At 45.2% G+C, this 17,025-nt stretch overlaps 2 protein-coding genes across 4 annotated transcripts in view; one reads left to right on the forward strand and one right to left on the reverse strand.

Annotated features, from left to right (window-relative positions):
* Positions 1 to 2,432, reverse strand: part of OFD1 (OFD1 centriole and centriolar satellite protein) — a 100,923-nt gene extending 98,491 nt beyond the window's left edge. Inside the window, exon 1 of one of the 2 annotated variants that reach the window (XM_073586220.1) lies at positions 2,394 to 2,432. The gene's annotated coding sequence lies outside the window, so the exon portion shown is untranslated. Of the gene's footprint in view, positions 1 to 2,268 lie in introns of both variants that reach the window. The other variant, XM_073586218.1, reaches the window with a different exon arrangement.
* Positions 2,433 to 2,477: 45 nt separating this feature from the next.
* Positions 2,478 to 16,710, forward strand: TRAPPC2 (trafficking protein particle complex subunit 2). Of its 2 annotated transcripts, none has more exons than XM_073586228.1 (5): positions 2,478 to 2,575; positions 6,703 to 6,816; positions 13,681 to 13,823; positions 15,699 to 15,786; positions 15,877 to 16,710. In XM_073586228.1, exons 2-5 carry the CDS (start codon positions 6,724 to 6,726, stop codon positions 15,973 to 15,975), a joined length of 423 nt encoding a protein of 140 aa, XP_073442329.1. In that variant the 5' UTR covers positions 2,478 to 2,575; positions 6,703 to 6,723; the 3' UTR covers positions 15,976 to 16,710. The 2 variants fall into 2 exon arrangements, with proteins under 2 accessions (XP_073442329.1, XP_073442328.1); XM_073586227.1 differs by having other exon boundaries at positions 2,491 to 2,613.
* Positions 16,711 to 17,025: the final 315 nt, after the last annotated feature.

The raw sequence follows: 17,025 nt of genomic DNA on the forward strand, positions 1-17,025 counted from the left end.
GCCATAAACCGTGCAGACCCACATAACAGAGGACACTCACTTCCCTGGGGCAAACAGCAGATTCACACCACAGGTCTGTACCGCAGCCATAAACCGTGCAGACCCACATAACAGAGGACACTCACCTCCCTGGGGCATACAGCAGAGTTCACACCACAGGTCTGTAACGCGGCCATAAACCGTGCAGACCCACATAACAGAGGACACTCACTTCCCTGGGGCAAACAGCAGATTCACACCACAGGTCTGTACTGCAGCCATAAACCGTGCAGACCCACATAACAGAGGACACTCACCTCCCTGGGGCATACAGCAGAGTTCACACCACAGGTCTGTAACGCGGCCATAAACCGTGCAGACCCACATAACAGAGGACACTCACTTCCCTGGGGCAAACAGCAGATTCACACCACAGGTCTGTACCGCAGCCATAAACCGTGCAGACCCACATAACAGAGGACACTCACCTCCCTGGGGCATACAGCAGAGTTCACACCACAGGTCTGTAACGCGGCCATAAACCGTGCAGACCCACATAACAGAGGACACTCACCTCCCTGGGGCATACAGCAGAGTTCACACCACAGGTCTGTACCGCGGCCATAAACCGTGCAGACCCACATAACTGAGGACACTCACCTCCCTGGGGCATACAGCAGAGTTCACACCACAGGTCTGTACCGCAGCTATAAACTGTGCAGACCCACATAACAGAGGACACTCACCTCCCTGGGGCATACAGCAGAGTTCACACCACAGGTCTGTAACGCGGCCATAAACCGTGCAGACCCACATAACAGAGGACACTCACCTCCCTGGGGCATACAGCAGAGTTCACACCACAGGTCTGTACCGCGGCCATAAACCGTGCAGACCCACATAACTGAGGACACTCACCTCCCTGGGGCATACAGCAGAGTTCACACCACAGGTCTGTACCGCAGCCATAAACCGTGCAGACCCACATAACAGAGGACACTCACTTCCCTGGGGCATACAGCAGAGTTCACACCACAGGTCTGTAACGCGGCCATAAACCGTGCAGACCCACATAACAGAGGACACTCACTTCCCTGGGGCATACAGCAGAGTTCACACCACAGGTCTGTACTGCAGCCATAAACCGTGCAGATCCACATAACAGAGGACACTCACCTCCCTGGAGAATACAGCAGAGTTCACACCACAGGTCTGTAACGCGGCCATAAACCGTGCAGACCCACATAACAGAGGACACTCACCTCCCTGGGGCATACAGCAGAGTTCACACCACAGGTCTGTACCGCAGCCATAAACCGTGCAGACCCACATAACAGAGGACACTCACATCCCTGGGGCATACAGCAGAGTTCACACCACAGGTCTGTACCGCAGCCATAAACCGTGCAGACCCACATAAGAGGACACGTACCTCCCTGGAGCATACAGCAGTGTTCACACCACAGGTCTGTACCGCGGCCATAAACCGTGCAGACCCACATAACAGAGGACACTCACCTCTCTGGGGCATACAGCAGTGTTCACACCACAGGTCTGTACCGCAGCCATAAACCGTGCAGACCCACATAACAGAGGACACTCACTTCCCTGGGGCATACAGCAGAGTTCACACCACAGGTCTGTACCGCAGCCATAAACCGTGCAGACCCACATAACAGAGGACACTCACTTCCCTGGGGCAAACAGCAGATTCACACCACAGGTCTGTACTGCAGCCATAAACCGTGCAGACCCACATAACAGAGGACACTCACCTCCCTGGGGCATACAGCAGAGTTCACACCACAGGTCTGTAACGCGGCCATAAACCGTGCAGACCCACATAACAGAGGACACTCACTTCCCTGGGGCAAACAGCAGATTCACACCACAGGTCTGTACCGCAGCCATAAACCGTGCAGACCCACATAACAGAGGACACTCACCTCCCTGGGGCATACAGCAGAGTTCACACCACAGGTCTGTAACGCGGCCATAAACCGTGCAGACCCACATAACAGAGGACACTCACTTCCCTGGGGCAAACAGCAGATTCACACCACAGGTCTGTACTGCAGCCATAAACCGTGCAGACCCACATAACTGAGGACACTCACCTCCCTGGGGCATACAGCAGTGTTCACACCACAGGTCTGTACCGCAGCTATAAACCGTACAGACCCACATAAATGAGGACACTCACCTCCCTGGAGCATACAGCAGTGTTCACACCACAGGTCTGTACCGCAGCCATAAACCGTGCAGACCCACATAACAGAGGACACTCACCTCCCTGGGGCATACAGCAGAGTTCACACCAAAGCCAAACGCCAGCAATGTGTAAACACTGCGGACCCAACAGACTGGACCGTTGCTTACATGGCAACCAATCACAGCAAGAGTCGAGAGCCAACCTTCCAATCAGCAGCCAGGCGAAGCACCCGCCCTTTCAGAATTAAAAGCCGATTTCCGCGTTCCAAACCTCTCTTTCATACAGCTTCCGTTTGTTATAAAGTTATCAAACAGCGGAAGCGAAGATGATTCCGGAAACTATGATTTGTGACGTCATCGCTCGGTGACAGGCAGACTAGTTTGGGTATGTGAATATTTGAGCCTGGACTTCCCCAGACAGAGGTGAGGGCGGGGAATCCCACTGTCGGGAGTGGAGGGGTTTATCGTGACGTCATTGTGTAGTGTTTGTCCCCACGGCCGCTCCCACTCTGCTCCATGTGTCCGGCAGTGCTGTGTGACCCCGGGACATGCTGCCTTTCTCCGTCATTGTGTAAGCAGATTCCTAGGGATTAGTAGAAGCCATGATGAGAGTGGGGCCCACCTGTATGGCGGAGCTTCTTACTAGCAGTCAGGGGCGTACATAGAAATCATGGGGCCCCATAGCAAAAGTCTGAATGGGCCCTGCCACACAAATCCCACCAGCCCACAAACTATAACACTCCTCACCCCGATCAGTGAATTTTTGCTATACTTTGTCGTCCCCTCATCACTCTCTTTAAGGAGTTATTTGAAAGCCATGTGAATGGCACCACAGTGCGTATGACTGACCACAGCTCCATTTACATGGTGCTCTTCAAAGCTACGTTTCCCAGGATCATGGCGGTCCCAGTGGTCAGATCTACAACAAACAGAAAGCCCTATCCCCACATAATGCTCCATACAGCATAATGGGCCCCATATATTACTTTGTACAGTATAATGGGCCCCATATAATGCTCCATACAGCATAATGGGCCCCATATATTACTTTGTACAGTATAATGGGCCCCATATAATGCTCCATACAGTATTATGGGCCCCATATATTGCTTCATACAGTATAATGGGCACCATATAATGCTCAATACAGTATAATGGGCACCATATAATGCTCAATACATTATAATGGGCCCCATATATTACTTCATACAGTATAATGGGCCCCATATAATGCTCCATACAGTATAATGGGCCCCATATAATGCTCCATACAGTATAATGGGCACCATATAATGCTCCATACAGTATAATGGGCACCATATAATGCTCCATACAGTATAATGGGCTCCATACAGTATAAGGGGCCCCATATATTCCTTCGTATAGTATAATGGGCCCAATATATTCCTTCGTACAGTATAATGGGCCCCATATATTCCTTCGTATAGTATAATGGGCCCCATATATTCCTGCGTACAGTATAATGGGCCCCATATATTCCTGCGTACAGTATAATGGGCCCCATATATTCCTGCGTACAGTATAATGGGCCCCATATATTCCTGCGTACAGTATAATGGGCCCCATATATTCCTGCGTACAGTATAATGGGCCCCATATATTCCTGCGTACAGTATAATGGGCCCCATATATTCCTGCGTACAGTATAATGGGCCCCATATATTCCTGCGTACAGTATAATGGGCCCCATATATTCCTGCGTACAGTATAATGGGCCCCATATATTCCTGCGTACAGTATAATGGGCCCCATATATTCCTGCGTACAGTATAATGGGCCCCATATATTCCTGCGTACAGTATAATGGGCCCCATATATTCCTGCGTACAGTATAATGGGCCCCATATATTCCTGCGTACAGTATAATGGGCCCCATATATTCCTGCGTACAGTATAATGGGCCCCATATATTCCTGCGTACAGTATAATGGGCCCCATATATTCCTGCGTACAGTATAATGGGCCCCATATATTCCTGCGTACAGTATAATGGGCCCCATATATTCCTGCGTACAGTATAATGGGCCCCATATATTCCTGCGTACAGTATAATGGGCCCCCTATATTCCTGCGTACAGTATAATGGGCCCCCTATATTCCTGCATACAGTATAATGGGCCCCCTATATTCCTGCGTACAGTATAATGGGCCCCCTATATTCCTGCGTACAGTATAATGGGCCCCCTATATTCCTGCGTACAGTATAATGGGCCCCCTATATTCCTGCGTACAGTATAATGGGCCCCCTATATTCCTGCGTACAGTATAATGGGCCCCCTATATTCCTGCGTACAGTATAATGGGCCCCCCTATATTCCTGCGTACAGTATAATGGGCCCCCCTATATTCCTGCGTACAGTATAATGGGCCCCATATAATTCTTCTCCCCAAACCCCGCTGCTCTGGTCTCCTCCGTGTATTCTGATCCTCCGCACTGCTTGGCACAGGGACATCATTAACTTTACGTATATAATTGTCCACTTGGACTGATAGTAATAGTGATTTGTTTGTACCCTGTTATCTGGGGCTGGCCCACTTTGTGGGGGTGAGCTGGGCATATGATTATACACCAGTAAAAGTATGAGAGGCTCAATATGACCAGTGCCACCTAGTTTCCTACCCCCTTTATTCTACTGGTACTGTGGGCACACTGACTTGTACTGAGGAAAAGAAAGAACAGAGAGAAAGAAAGATGAGAGAGAAAAAGGAAAGAAACAGAGAAAGAACCAAGAGAGAGAAAAAAAAAGAAAGATTAGAGAGATAAAGAAACAGCAAGAAAGATTCTATAAAGATACTATAGCAGCCCGGCTCCCACTGTAGCGTCCACCTGAGCCTCCCGATGCAGGACATATCATGATCCGCTTACATGGCCGGCAACCCTGAGTCTAAGGTGATCCTGCTGTCCGTGCTGTTGGAGGAGGACGTGGTGATGGATCTGAAACATTCCCTGAAGTGCCTCCATGGTTCCGTCACAATCTCCTCCCGAAATTACCTAATTTCTGTTCAGCTTCTTGCACATCACTTCCTATAGAATGTCACATGCGAATTTTAAAGTACTCCGCGGGGCTCCGCCGTGTACTCCTGTGTCCGTGGGAAAAGTAAGCTCCCAGGTGGGGCAGAGGGACAGAATCTCTCTCAAAATCGGGACTGTCCCGCTGGGAGGTATGAATGCTCCCCACCATACACCTTGTACACGTATGGCTCTGCACACATCATAAACACACGGTTCCGCTTTTTATGCCTCGCACACACACGGCTCCACTCAGTACACACATGGCTCCACTCCATAAACCTCGTACACGTGCGGCTCTGCTCCTTACACCTCGCACACATCTCTGCTCCGTACATGTGTGGCTCCGCTCCATGCACCTGGTACACACGGCCGGGCTGAGACCAAAAAGCAGCCCTGACACACACAAAAATTCACCAGCCCACATACAATGAATGTCCTCACCCAAATCGTAGAACACTGGCAGGTTGTGCCAACTTTTGCATTAGCGCACACACACACACCCAGCTCGCACGTGCATGTATCACAGCTCACACACACAAGTAGCTCACTAACGATGACAGACAGCAGTCCTGCATAAACCAAGGAATGATGCGCACAGGACCTGTGATGAGGTCTCAGGAGGGGAGGAGTCATGGGTCACATGATCAGGGGACCCTGACACCTTCCCTCCTGTGACTGCATCAATTGCAGCCTCTTGCACGAACCCAGCATCAGCGTACAGAGGCTAAATTGTAGGTGCTGCGGGTAGAGGAGCGCATAATGCTGCCCCCTGCTGCCTGCCGCTTGAGCAGCTGGTGCAAATCACCTCATTATAGATGCGGCCCTGCATCCGGGCCCCCTAACCTGTCCGGGCCCCAGAGCAGCTGCGTAGTCTGCTACTATTGACGGTACGCCACTGCTAGCAGTGCGGGGCGTGGCTTTATGCTTGTCCTTCACATGTCAGGCTGTGTTCACACCAGTGCGCCGTATGACACTTGTGTTTCTAGTCCGCAAGTAACATTTACTGGGACAAATGTAATTCCCTGTGAGGAGCTTGCGATGTGTCTGTAGGAATGCTGTGTACAGTACAGGACCCAATGTGCGCCTTCTCTTCTGTGCATCCATAAACTTTACTGAGAGTCGTCTCATCCGGAATAGGGGCGAGGACACAGGATTTGGGGACTTAGTTTGTGTGAAATAACTTCTCTGATCTGCCATATTGAGTAATATTGGTCTGGGGGCTGCACACAGAAATCCCAGCCTCCCAGGGGAAACCCCCATGATAATGGCGGGGGCAGCACAGGTCCTTTATGTGCTCCTGTGAGCCATTCTACACTATGGGCCTAATAACGTTTAATACACTGCCCCACATAAGCAGGAATAAAGCCGGCTCAATGGATGTGCGTGTCTGGAGAGCTTGTGGCGCATGGGTCTCTAATGTAATGGACGCTCTACTGTTGTGAATAGTTGTGTTTTCTGATGACCCTGCACGTGTTTAGGTGTCTGACGCTCTGAGGACCATGTCTGGCAGCTTCTACTTTGTGATTGTGGGGCATCATGACAATCCAGTATTTGAGATGGAGTTTCTGCCTCCAGGAAAAAACGAATCTAAGGTACTCGGCTATTATCGTTAAACATATTATTTAGTGCTTCCTCACATAACTGACCGTGTATCATATGGGGGTCAGGGCGCTCGACGTGAACCCAAACCGCGCAGTGAGAATTGCAGTGGTTGTCAGATTGTAGAGAAATTAGTGTAATTGATTATCATTAATGGCAACTTGGTTATGTAAAAAAGTGCAGCTGCTCGAGAACCTGACTTCTGGCTTCTCCCTGCCGCTGACAGTGACTGACAAATCTCTGCCAATACACGCACGTAGGAGAAACCTGTCAATCCAGGCAGTGGGTGAAGGGAAGGCGTCGGGGACTCGTCTGTCCTACTAGTCTGCCGCACGGCTCGGTCCCCAGCGGCTATTAGAGGTGCAGATGTGGTCAAAATCGTTTAATGACAGAAAAACCCACAATGGTCACAGAAATAACTTGAATCTGACAAAAGTAATAAATCAAAAATCTATGAAAAAGAAAACAAATGAAAGTCAGACATTGCTTTTCAGCCATGCTGCCACAGAATTAAAAAAAATAAAACTCATGAAATAGGCCTGGACAGAAATGATGGTACCCCTGAAAATAATGTGACAAAAGGGACATGTTAAATCAAGGTGTGTCCACTAACTAGCATCACAGGTGTCTACAATGTTGGAATCACCTTAACCCTGGATATGGATTAAGATGAAAATAATAAAAAAAAAAAAAAAAAAAAAAGTGTACTAAAATGGCCAATAATGTATAGAAAAAGGAAGGGGACAAGGTTAAAGATGAAAATTGCCTTTATTAGGCTGGTTTCACATTAGCGATCTTATGTGCAGCGTTTGCGGCGCATGCGTCATGCGCCCCTATCTTTAACATGGGGGACGCATGGTCTTGTGTTTGCACACGTCCGTATGCGTTTTCGTGCTCATGCGTTTTTTAGTCGTGTGCGCCTTTGCGCTCCAGACGCAACATGTTGCATTTTTGGGTGCACCGAAATTTGTCAAAAAAAACGCATGCTACGGAATGCGACAAAAAAAGCATTAGTCTATGGGAACGCAGGCGTGCGCATGGAAATGCGCACCCCTGCTTTTTGATGAACATGCGTTTTTTTTATATATGTGTAGATGGACGCCACGAACAATACAACATAAATGCAGGAGCTGGGTGCAACACTGTGCCAGGGAGATTAACCCCTTCACCCCCAAGGGTGGTTTGCACGTTCATGACCGGGCCAATTTTTACAATTCTGACCACTGTACCTTTATGAGGTCATAACTAACATTTCCCACATGTTTACTTTACATCAGCACAATTTTGGAACCAAAATTTTTTTCTGTTAGGAAGTTATAAGGGTTAAAAGTTGACCAGCGATTTCTCATTTTTACAACACCATTTTATTTTTAGGACCACATCACATTTGAAGCCACTTTGAGGGGTCTATATGATAGAAAATACCCAAAAGTGACACCATTCTAAAAACTGCACCCCTTAAGGTGCTCAAAACCACATTCAAGAAGTTTATTAACCCTTTAGGTGCGTCACAGGAATTTTTTTGAATATTTAAAAAAAAAAATGAACATCTAACTTTTTTTTCATAAAAAAAATAATTCAGGTTCAATTTTTTTTATTTTACCAAGGGTAACAGGAGAAATTGGACTGCAAAAGTTATTGTGCAATTTGTCCTGAGTACGCAGATACCTGATATGTGGGGGGGAACGACTGTTTCGGCGCATGGCAGAGCTCAGAATGGAAGGAGCGCCGTTTGACTTTTTCAATGCAAAATTGGCTGGAATTCAGATTGGACGCCATGTCACGTTTGGAGAGTCCCTGATGTACCTAAACAGTGGAAACCCCCTACAAGTGACCCCATTTTGGAAACTAGACCCCCCAAGGAACTTATCTAGATATGTGGTGAGAACTTTGAACCCACAAGGGCTTTACAAAAGTTTATAACGTACAGCGGTACAATTAAAAAATCATATTTTTTCCACAAAAATGATCTTTTCACCCTCAATTCTTATTTTTCCAAGGGTAACAGGACCCTAAAAATTATTGTGCAATTTGTCCTGAGTATGCTGATACCCCACATGTGGGGGTAAACCACTATTTGGGCGCATGGCAGAGCTCGGAAGGGAAGCAGCGCCATTTGACGTTTTTGGCTGGAATTGAGATCGGACACCATGTCGCGTTTGGAAAACTCCTGATGTACCAAAACAGTGGAAACCCCCCACAAATGACACCATTTTGTAAACTAGACCCCCTAAGGAACTTATCTAGATGTGTGGTGAGAACTTTGAACCCCCATGGGCTTCACAGAAGTTTATAACATAAGCCATACAATTAAAAAATCATATTTTTTCCACAAAAATGATCTTTTCACCCTCAATTCTTATTTTTCCAAGGGTAACAGGACCCTAAAAATTATTGTGCAATTTGTCCTGAGTATGCTGATACCCCACATGTGGGGGTAAACCACTATTTGGGCGCATGGCAGAGCTCGGAAGGGAAGCAGCGCCATTTGACGTTTTTGGCTGGAATTGAGATCGGACACCATGTCGCGTTTGGAAAACTCCTGATGTACCAAAACAGTGGAAACCCCCCACAAATGACACCATTTTGTAAACTAGACCCCCCAGGGAACTTATCTAGATGTGTGGTGAGCACTTTGAACCCCCCAGTGCTTCACAGAAGTTTATAACGCCCGGGCGTGAAAATAAAAAATTTGTATTTTTTCCACAAACATGATCTTTTAGTCACCATTTTTTTTTATTTTCCCAAGGGTACCAGGAGAAATTGGACCTTAAAAGTTGTTGTCCAATTTGTCCTGAGTATGCTGATACCCCATATGTGGGAGAAAACTACTGTATGGGCAGACGTCGGGGCTCGGAAGGGAAGTAGTGACGTTTTGGAATGCAGACTTTGATGGAATGGTCTGCGGGTGTCATGTGCGTTTGGAGAGCCCCTGATGTACCTAAACTATTGAAACTCCCCACAAGTGACCCCATTTTGGACACTAGACCCCCCACGGAACTTATCTAGATGTGTGGTGAGCACTTTGAACCCCCAAGTGCTTCACAGAAGTTTATAACACTCGGACGTGAAAATAAAAAAATCATTTTTTTCCACAAAAATGATATTTTTGCCCCCAATTTTTTATTTTCCTAAGGGTAACAGGAGAAATTGGACCCCAAAAATTGTTTTGCAATTTGTCCTGAGTAGGCTGATACCCTACATGTGGGGGTAAAACACTGTTTGGGCGCATGGCAGAGCTTGGAAGGGAAGGAGCACCATTTGACTTTTTCAACTCAGAATTGGCTGGAATTGAGATCAGACGCCATGTTGCATTTGGAGAGCCCCTGATGTGCCCAAACAGTGGAAACCCCCAATTCTAACTCCAACCCGAACCCCAACATGCCCCTAGCCCTAACCCTAACCCTAGCCCTAACCCTACCCCAACACACCCCTAGCCCTAACCCTAGCCCTAACCCTAATGGAAATAAATACATTTTTTTTATTTTATTATTTTTCCCTAACTAAGGGGGTGATAACGGGGGGTTTGATTTACTATTTATGGCGGTTTTTATTTTTGGCAGCTGTCGCACGCTAAAAGACGCTTTTTATTGTAAAAATAGTTTTTGCATCACCACATATTGAGAGCTATAATTTTTCCGTATTTTGACCCACCGGGTCATGTGAGATCTTATTTTTTGCGGGACGAGTTGACGTTTTTATTGGTACCATTTTCGGGCACGTGAAGTTTTTTGATCGCTTTTTATTCCGATTTTTGGGACGCAGAATGAAGAAAAACCAGCGTTTCATGAATTTCTTTTGGGGGGGTGCGTTTACACCGTTCCGCGTGCGGTAAAATTGATAAAGCGGTTTTATTCTTCGGGTCAGTACGGTTACAGCGATACCTCATTTAGGTCGTTTTTTTATGTTTTTGGCGGTTTTATGCAATGAAAACTATTTTATATAAAAAATAATTATTTTTGCATCGCTTTATTCTGCGAGCTATAACTTTTTTATTTTTTCGCTGATGATGCTGTGTGGCGGCTCGTTTTTTGCGGGACAAGATGACGTTTTCAGCGGTACCATGGATATTTATATGCGTCTTTTTGATCGCGCGTTATTACACTTTTTGTTTGGCAGTATGATAAATCATTATTTTTTGCTGCTTTTTTTATTTTTATTTTTTAAGGGGTTCGCTAAAGGGGTTAACTAATGGGACAGTTTTATAGGGCTGGTCGTTACGGACGCGGCGATACCTAATATGTGTACTTTCATTGTTTTTTTTTTTTTTTTATTTCCAAAAAATGGATTTATTGGGGGAATTTTTTTTTTTTTTTTTTTTTTTTTTTTATCTAATTTGGCGATTTTTTTTTTTTTTTTTTTTTTTTTTTTAAATTATTTTTACACTTTTTTTTTTTTTTTTTTAATTTAATAAATAGTCCCAGGTGGGACATCACTGTCCTGTGACAGATCGCTGATCTGTCACATCACAGATTACTGTGACTGATCAGCGATCGGACACAGGCACTGCAGAAGGCTTCCTCATGCCTGCGCTTTGCAGGCACTGAGGAAGCCAGCTTCCTCAGGCCCCCTAAGGCCCCCGTCGCCATCTTGGATTCGGGGGCCTGGAGGAAAGGAGTCCCCCGCAGCAGCGCTGCACATTGCGCTGCCGTGGGGGGCTCAGGGAAGCACGGAGGGAGCCCCCTCCCTGCCGATGCTTCCCTTTAACTCCCGGTACACCGCGATCATGTTTGATCGCGGTGTGCAAGGGGTTAACGTGTCGGGGGCTGTCCGTGACCGCCCCTGACACATTGTGCCTGGTGTCAGCTGTGATAATCAGCTGACACCCGGCCGCGATCAGCGGCGCTCACCACGTGGGCGCCGCTGATCGCGCCCGACGTACTATCCCGTCCATGGGCATAGGGGCCCAGGTCCCATGGACGGGATATACCGTCGGATGTCAGGAAGGGGTTAAATGAAAAAAAAAAAAAAGACACAGGATAGCATGCACACAACAGCAGAATGTCCAAGTGAAAAAAGGCTTTTATTTGACATACAATAGCCAGGAAGGTCCAAGTGTACAATAAAAACAATTAAAAACCACAAATAGAACAAAAGTGGGCAGGTGAAGATGTCATGCAGTATACAGAAAGAGAAATAATTATATCATTACATATTCCAAGTATGCCTTCACAACAATGCCCTCTATCACCATGTAATATGCATAGAATATTTAATATAAACATATGGACAATTTGTAACAGTAAAATCTGATCACTTCCCCTGACGAAGCTGCAGGCAAGCAGCGACACACGTTGGGTATTGTGGCCAGTGTGAGTATGCTTGGGTGATTTTCATGTGATCCAGCACTTGCCTTCCCTCATCTATGGACTTGCATGGTAATCATTTGGATTGTTCATATACCTACCATTTGTCACTATTTGCGGATTTTCCTTATTATTGAAGTGACTATTAGGTTGATCAGATTTTACTGTTACAAATTGTCCATATGTTTATATTAAATATTCTATGCATATTATATGGTGATAGAGGGCATACTTGGAATATGTAATGATATAATTATTTCTCTTTCTGTATACTGCATGACTTCTTCACCTGCCCACTTTTGTTCTATTTGTGGTTTTTAATTGTTTTTATTGTACACTTGGACCTTCCTGGCTATTGTATGTCAAATAAAAGCCTTTTTTCACTTGGACATTCTGCTGTTGTGTGCATGCTATCCTGTGTCTCTTTTTTTTTTTTTTTTTCTCTTTCTTTGAACATGCGTTTTTGTCGTAAAAATGTGTAGACACTGGGTTTACCCATAAAGAACGAATGTGCCTAAAAAAAAATGCAAACGCATGATGGTTTTTTTGCACGCGTTACTATTGCGCACGATGCGCTGCGCACAAAAGCGCTAATGTGAAACCAGCCTTAGAGTTAATTTGGCAAAACATTGGCACTTTATGCAAAAGGTGCCCACACACAAAAAAATGACAATATAAGACAGAAAAAACACATGAATGAATAAACCGATATAGGGACCACGTGAAAATTGCTGAGTATAGGGGTCTAAGTAAAAAATAATCACTGCAGTTAAATAGATGAATAATTTAAAAAAAAAAATATGGATACAGTCCCACATAAATACTAATATACCACACCACAAGTATGATTAATAAATATGCTATGGGATTGACTCCCTATATGCAGTAACTGGATGTAATACGAAAGCTGCTCACAAACTTAGTCCAAATAAAAATAATTATATAAATATAATTAAGATTTGATAATCTAACACATATATATGATAAACTGCCGCTCAGAAACTCCTAAAACTCATGATCAAAGGACCATGAAAACAAAGATTTTTAAAAAATAATCTCTGCAGCATAATCACATGTTTTATGTGCCAATAATAGATTTTATTCATGTTATTCAGCTAGAAAAAAGTTCCCTGCCCCTAGTATTATACTCACCAGCTGCTGGCACTGCTCTGGTCCTGATCTGCCATCTTGTGATCGCACCATCTGCCTGACCGGAAGTTACCGGTAACTTAGACTTGCCTTGAGAGACTGTGACGGAGGTCCTCGTTCTGGCCTTTTTCTGGCTGTCGTAGACTTAGTTGAGAAGCGACCTGACTCACCCAGCAAACACTGGAGCGACCTCACAGGTCACAAAGTGCAGAAGACGACCTGAGCGGCACAGAGACCACATGAAAACGGCAGCTGCTAAGTATATTATTAGGGACAAGGAACGTATGCTGGAGTGGTGCCACCATAAAAAAACAAAACATGCTGGAGTGGTGTTATAGCTTTTTAGACTATTAAAAATAGTTAAGTTTCAAGTTTGGTTTCCTCTTTTCATGATTCACCAAGGATGAGCATCGTCATCTGAACCAGTTCATAGCACATGCGGCCCTGGATCTGGTGGATGAGAACATGTGGCTGTCAAACAACATGTACCTCAAGACCGTTGACAAATTTAATGAATGGTTTGCTTCTGCATTTGTAACTGCTGGACATATCCTTTTTTTGTTGTTGTGAATGCTGACCACTTATAGTTACCTCTATATGACCTCTATCTAGATCACTAAGGGGAGGGGAGAATATGGGTCCTGGCAGCTGGTCCTCCATTGTGAGCACATTGTTTTGGGAGCTGCTGAGAATGTTACAGACGTGCCTATTAGTTGTGCAGTATTTCCACATGGTTGCTACAGTATCGAGGCCACCATTCTTGGATCCACCATCTCTTGTGACACGGTTTACATCAGACGCCATTATAGTTTTAACTGCTCACAACAGCCTCACATATGTACTCAGGTAGAGAGACACTCTTACTAGCTTCAATTTGCTATACTATTTAGATCACAAGACCCCCTGAAATGTAAAATGCTGAATATGTTAGCGCTATACAAATGAAAATTATTATTGATCATCAAGCCTGAGCATATTCTTGAGCTTTAGTATGCATGTCAAAATGATATGCACATATGAATTAAATGGTTATCCGGTACTTGTACTGATAAGCTATAATAAAAACAAATCATGTCTATGAGGGGTGGGCATGCGGGTATCAGATCCCACCAACTGGCTGATACCCTGTTTCCCCGTAAATAGGGCGCCCCCCGAAAGTAAGGCATGATAGGGGGAGCACTGTGCCTGCTATTATAAGTCGCCCCCCCAAAAAAAGCATACCTTGTTCTGTGCATGGGGCATGCAGTTGTGTCTTGCTCCCGCTGTCCGGTGCCCGTCACTGCAGTCGCGCTGTTCGCAGGAGTTAATCACAGCCTCGGAGCTGTGTGCCGATCTCCGCCCATGAGCCCTGCGCCAATCACAGCGCTGGAACCATGGGCCAGCTGACGTCATCCATAGCCTCTGATTGGCCCAGGGCTCCTGCGCTCTGATTGGCCCAGGGCTCCTGCGCTCTGATTGGCCCAGGGCTCCTGCGCTCTGATTGGCCCAGGGCTCCTGCACCACCAAAGCACTGAAAGCAGCACCACGGAGGAAACCAGTAAGAAAGTGTGTGCGTGTGTGTGTGTGTACGGTACACACATGGGAGGCTGCAGTGGGATGATGGGAGGTTGCAATACTGTACTGTAGAATGATGGGGTGCTGTATTGGGGACTGTAAAGGGATGATGAGGGCTGCAATGGGATGATGGGGGCTGCAATGGGATGATGGGAATATTTGGGGCTCCAAAATGATGATGGGGCTGCTACGGTAAAGGAACTGCTGTGGGTGATTGTTATGGTAGCGGTAGTGTCCAGAAAGTGTGTGGGAGCCATTTTAGAGCCCTTATATTTTGTGACCCTGTGTGGGAGTCAGGCAATTACAGTACCATACCGTAGTGTGTTACTTTGATTTGTTGTTTGCTTTTCTGCTGAACGGCCTATATGTCTGACTACTGGTTTTACGCTACAGAACTTTCCTTATGTATGGGTAGAGCTCACCGGAATGTTTCTCGTGAAAATAAGACCCCTCCCCGGAAATAAGACATGGTGCAACTTTCTGAGCAAAAATTAATATAAGACAGTGTCTTATTTTCGGGGAAACAGGGTATCAACAGTGTGCAGAGCAGACCACCGCAAAGCCATACAGTTTATTGGAGGCTTCCAGGTACGGCCGATTGGCTCTTATTCTTTTCAGTGTGGGCTGATCTGCAGTACCTGACAGCCACCCCTAAGCAGGGTGTGGTGCTGCCATGTTCTACTATGTACTCCTCCAGTTGTGATGTCACTGCATCGCCATGACATAAATGTAATCATTTTAAAAGCCTATGAACAATTTTGTGGGCAAATACTTTATGCAACTGGGAAGTACCATTACTAATATCTATAGAAGGTAATGTCTGTTACATCTATATTTTCCTTAGCGGTGATTGTTTTTCCCTCTTTACATATGAGATTTATTATGCTACACGACGTACGGCAAGAAGATGGAATTAAAAATTTTTTCAATGAAGCATACGACTTGTACATTAAGGTATGCTATAGAGGTGGTATGTGTACATTGCTGTTTTCAGAGATTCTGTCTGCGTATTTATAACTTTTTTTTTTTTTTTTTTTTCTATAGTTTGCAATGAATCCATTTTACGAAGCAAATACTCCAATACGATCAACTGCACTCGATCGAAAAATCCAGTTCCTTGGAAAGAAGCATTTACTAAGCTGAATAAAAGTATTCCGAAGCAAACGTGTATGACCCTGCAGGTGTTACTCTGCGGTGTAAATTAGAAATGTATTCAAGGGTAGCTAAAACTAAATAAAAATGTAGATATATAATCATAAGCTCTCTCATAGACATATATAAACACTCCCTGATTAATGGGTATTGCATCATGAGACCCCCACAGGTGCATTAAACCATGTCCTGGCAGCACGTGGCTTATTTTTCATTGTGAGAAGAACAGTGTCTGCGCTCTACAGAAAGTCTATGCTCATGTTTTTGAGAATAAACTGCGCATTTCTGCCCCTTGGTGAGTGATTTTAGAAGGGGGTCTTCAGACCTAGACGACCACCGATGAATCCTAATGTTTTAATATGGTATTTCCCATGTACAAGTTGAAAAGTTTAGTTACTCTTGAATTGAAACTCTTACTAGCAGATATACGTAATATTAATCTTTGGATGCGGAATCGGTGGGCAAGCGAGAGGATTGTTTTCTGTAGGATTACATGATGTAAATATAAAAGTACGTATATATTCCATGGACTAAGCCTTTCTGATTCTATACTTAGTATGGATCATTATTGTAATGCTTTTTCATCATTCTGTAGATATTTCCCTGATGTGTCCTGTGACTTCCATGTTTTATCAGTTTAAGGTATTTATTTGTATTCCTTCGTAGAAGTTTCACCATTCAGGAAAAGTTAAACGATAAATACTTCTGTGGATCAGTTGAAATATACTCCTGTTTTACTGTGGTTTATTAATGGTAACTAAATTATCCGTACATTTCGACAACACTTCCTTGGCCTTAGAAAAAACCCAGCCACATCACAGCTTTGTGTGCCTGGATCCGTAAGATATCTGGCACGATATCTGTACGATGTAATGGCCGTGTCTGACCATACAGGAACGTGCCACAGCTCCTGGGCAGATAAGGACACGAGTATACAGACTAGATGGCATGGGATTGCAGCTGGTAATACATTTTCCTGCTTGTGTTGGAGGTTGGTTCTTATTAAAAGTTTAATGATGAAGCTGAAAGGCAGGATCATGA

The sequence above is a fragment of the Dendrobates tinctorius genome, unplaced genomic scaffold (assembly GCF_039654945.1).
Source record: "Dendrobates tinctorius isolate UK_male_01 unplaced genomic scaffold, ASM3965494v1 ptg000091l, whole genome shotgun sequence".
In the NCBI taxonomy this organism is placed as follows: Eukaryota; Metazoa; Chordata; class Amphibia; order Anura; family Dendrobatidae; genus Dendrobates; species Dendrobates tinctorius.

Bases quoted from the DNA above. Each gene is read 5' to 3' on its own strand.
- TRAPPC2 (XM_073586228.1), top strand. From the start codon at position 6,724: ATGTCTGGCAGCTTCTACTTTGTGATTGTGGGGCATCATGACAATCCA. The intron at 6,817-13,680 runs GTACTCGGCTAT...TGATTCACCAAG, and splicing joins CAGGAAAAAACGAATCTAAG to GATGAGCATCGTCATCTGAA. The intron at 15,787-15,876 runs GTATGCTATAGA...TTTTTTCTATAG, and splicing joins CATACGACTTGTACATTAAG to TTTGCAATGAATCCATTTTA.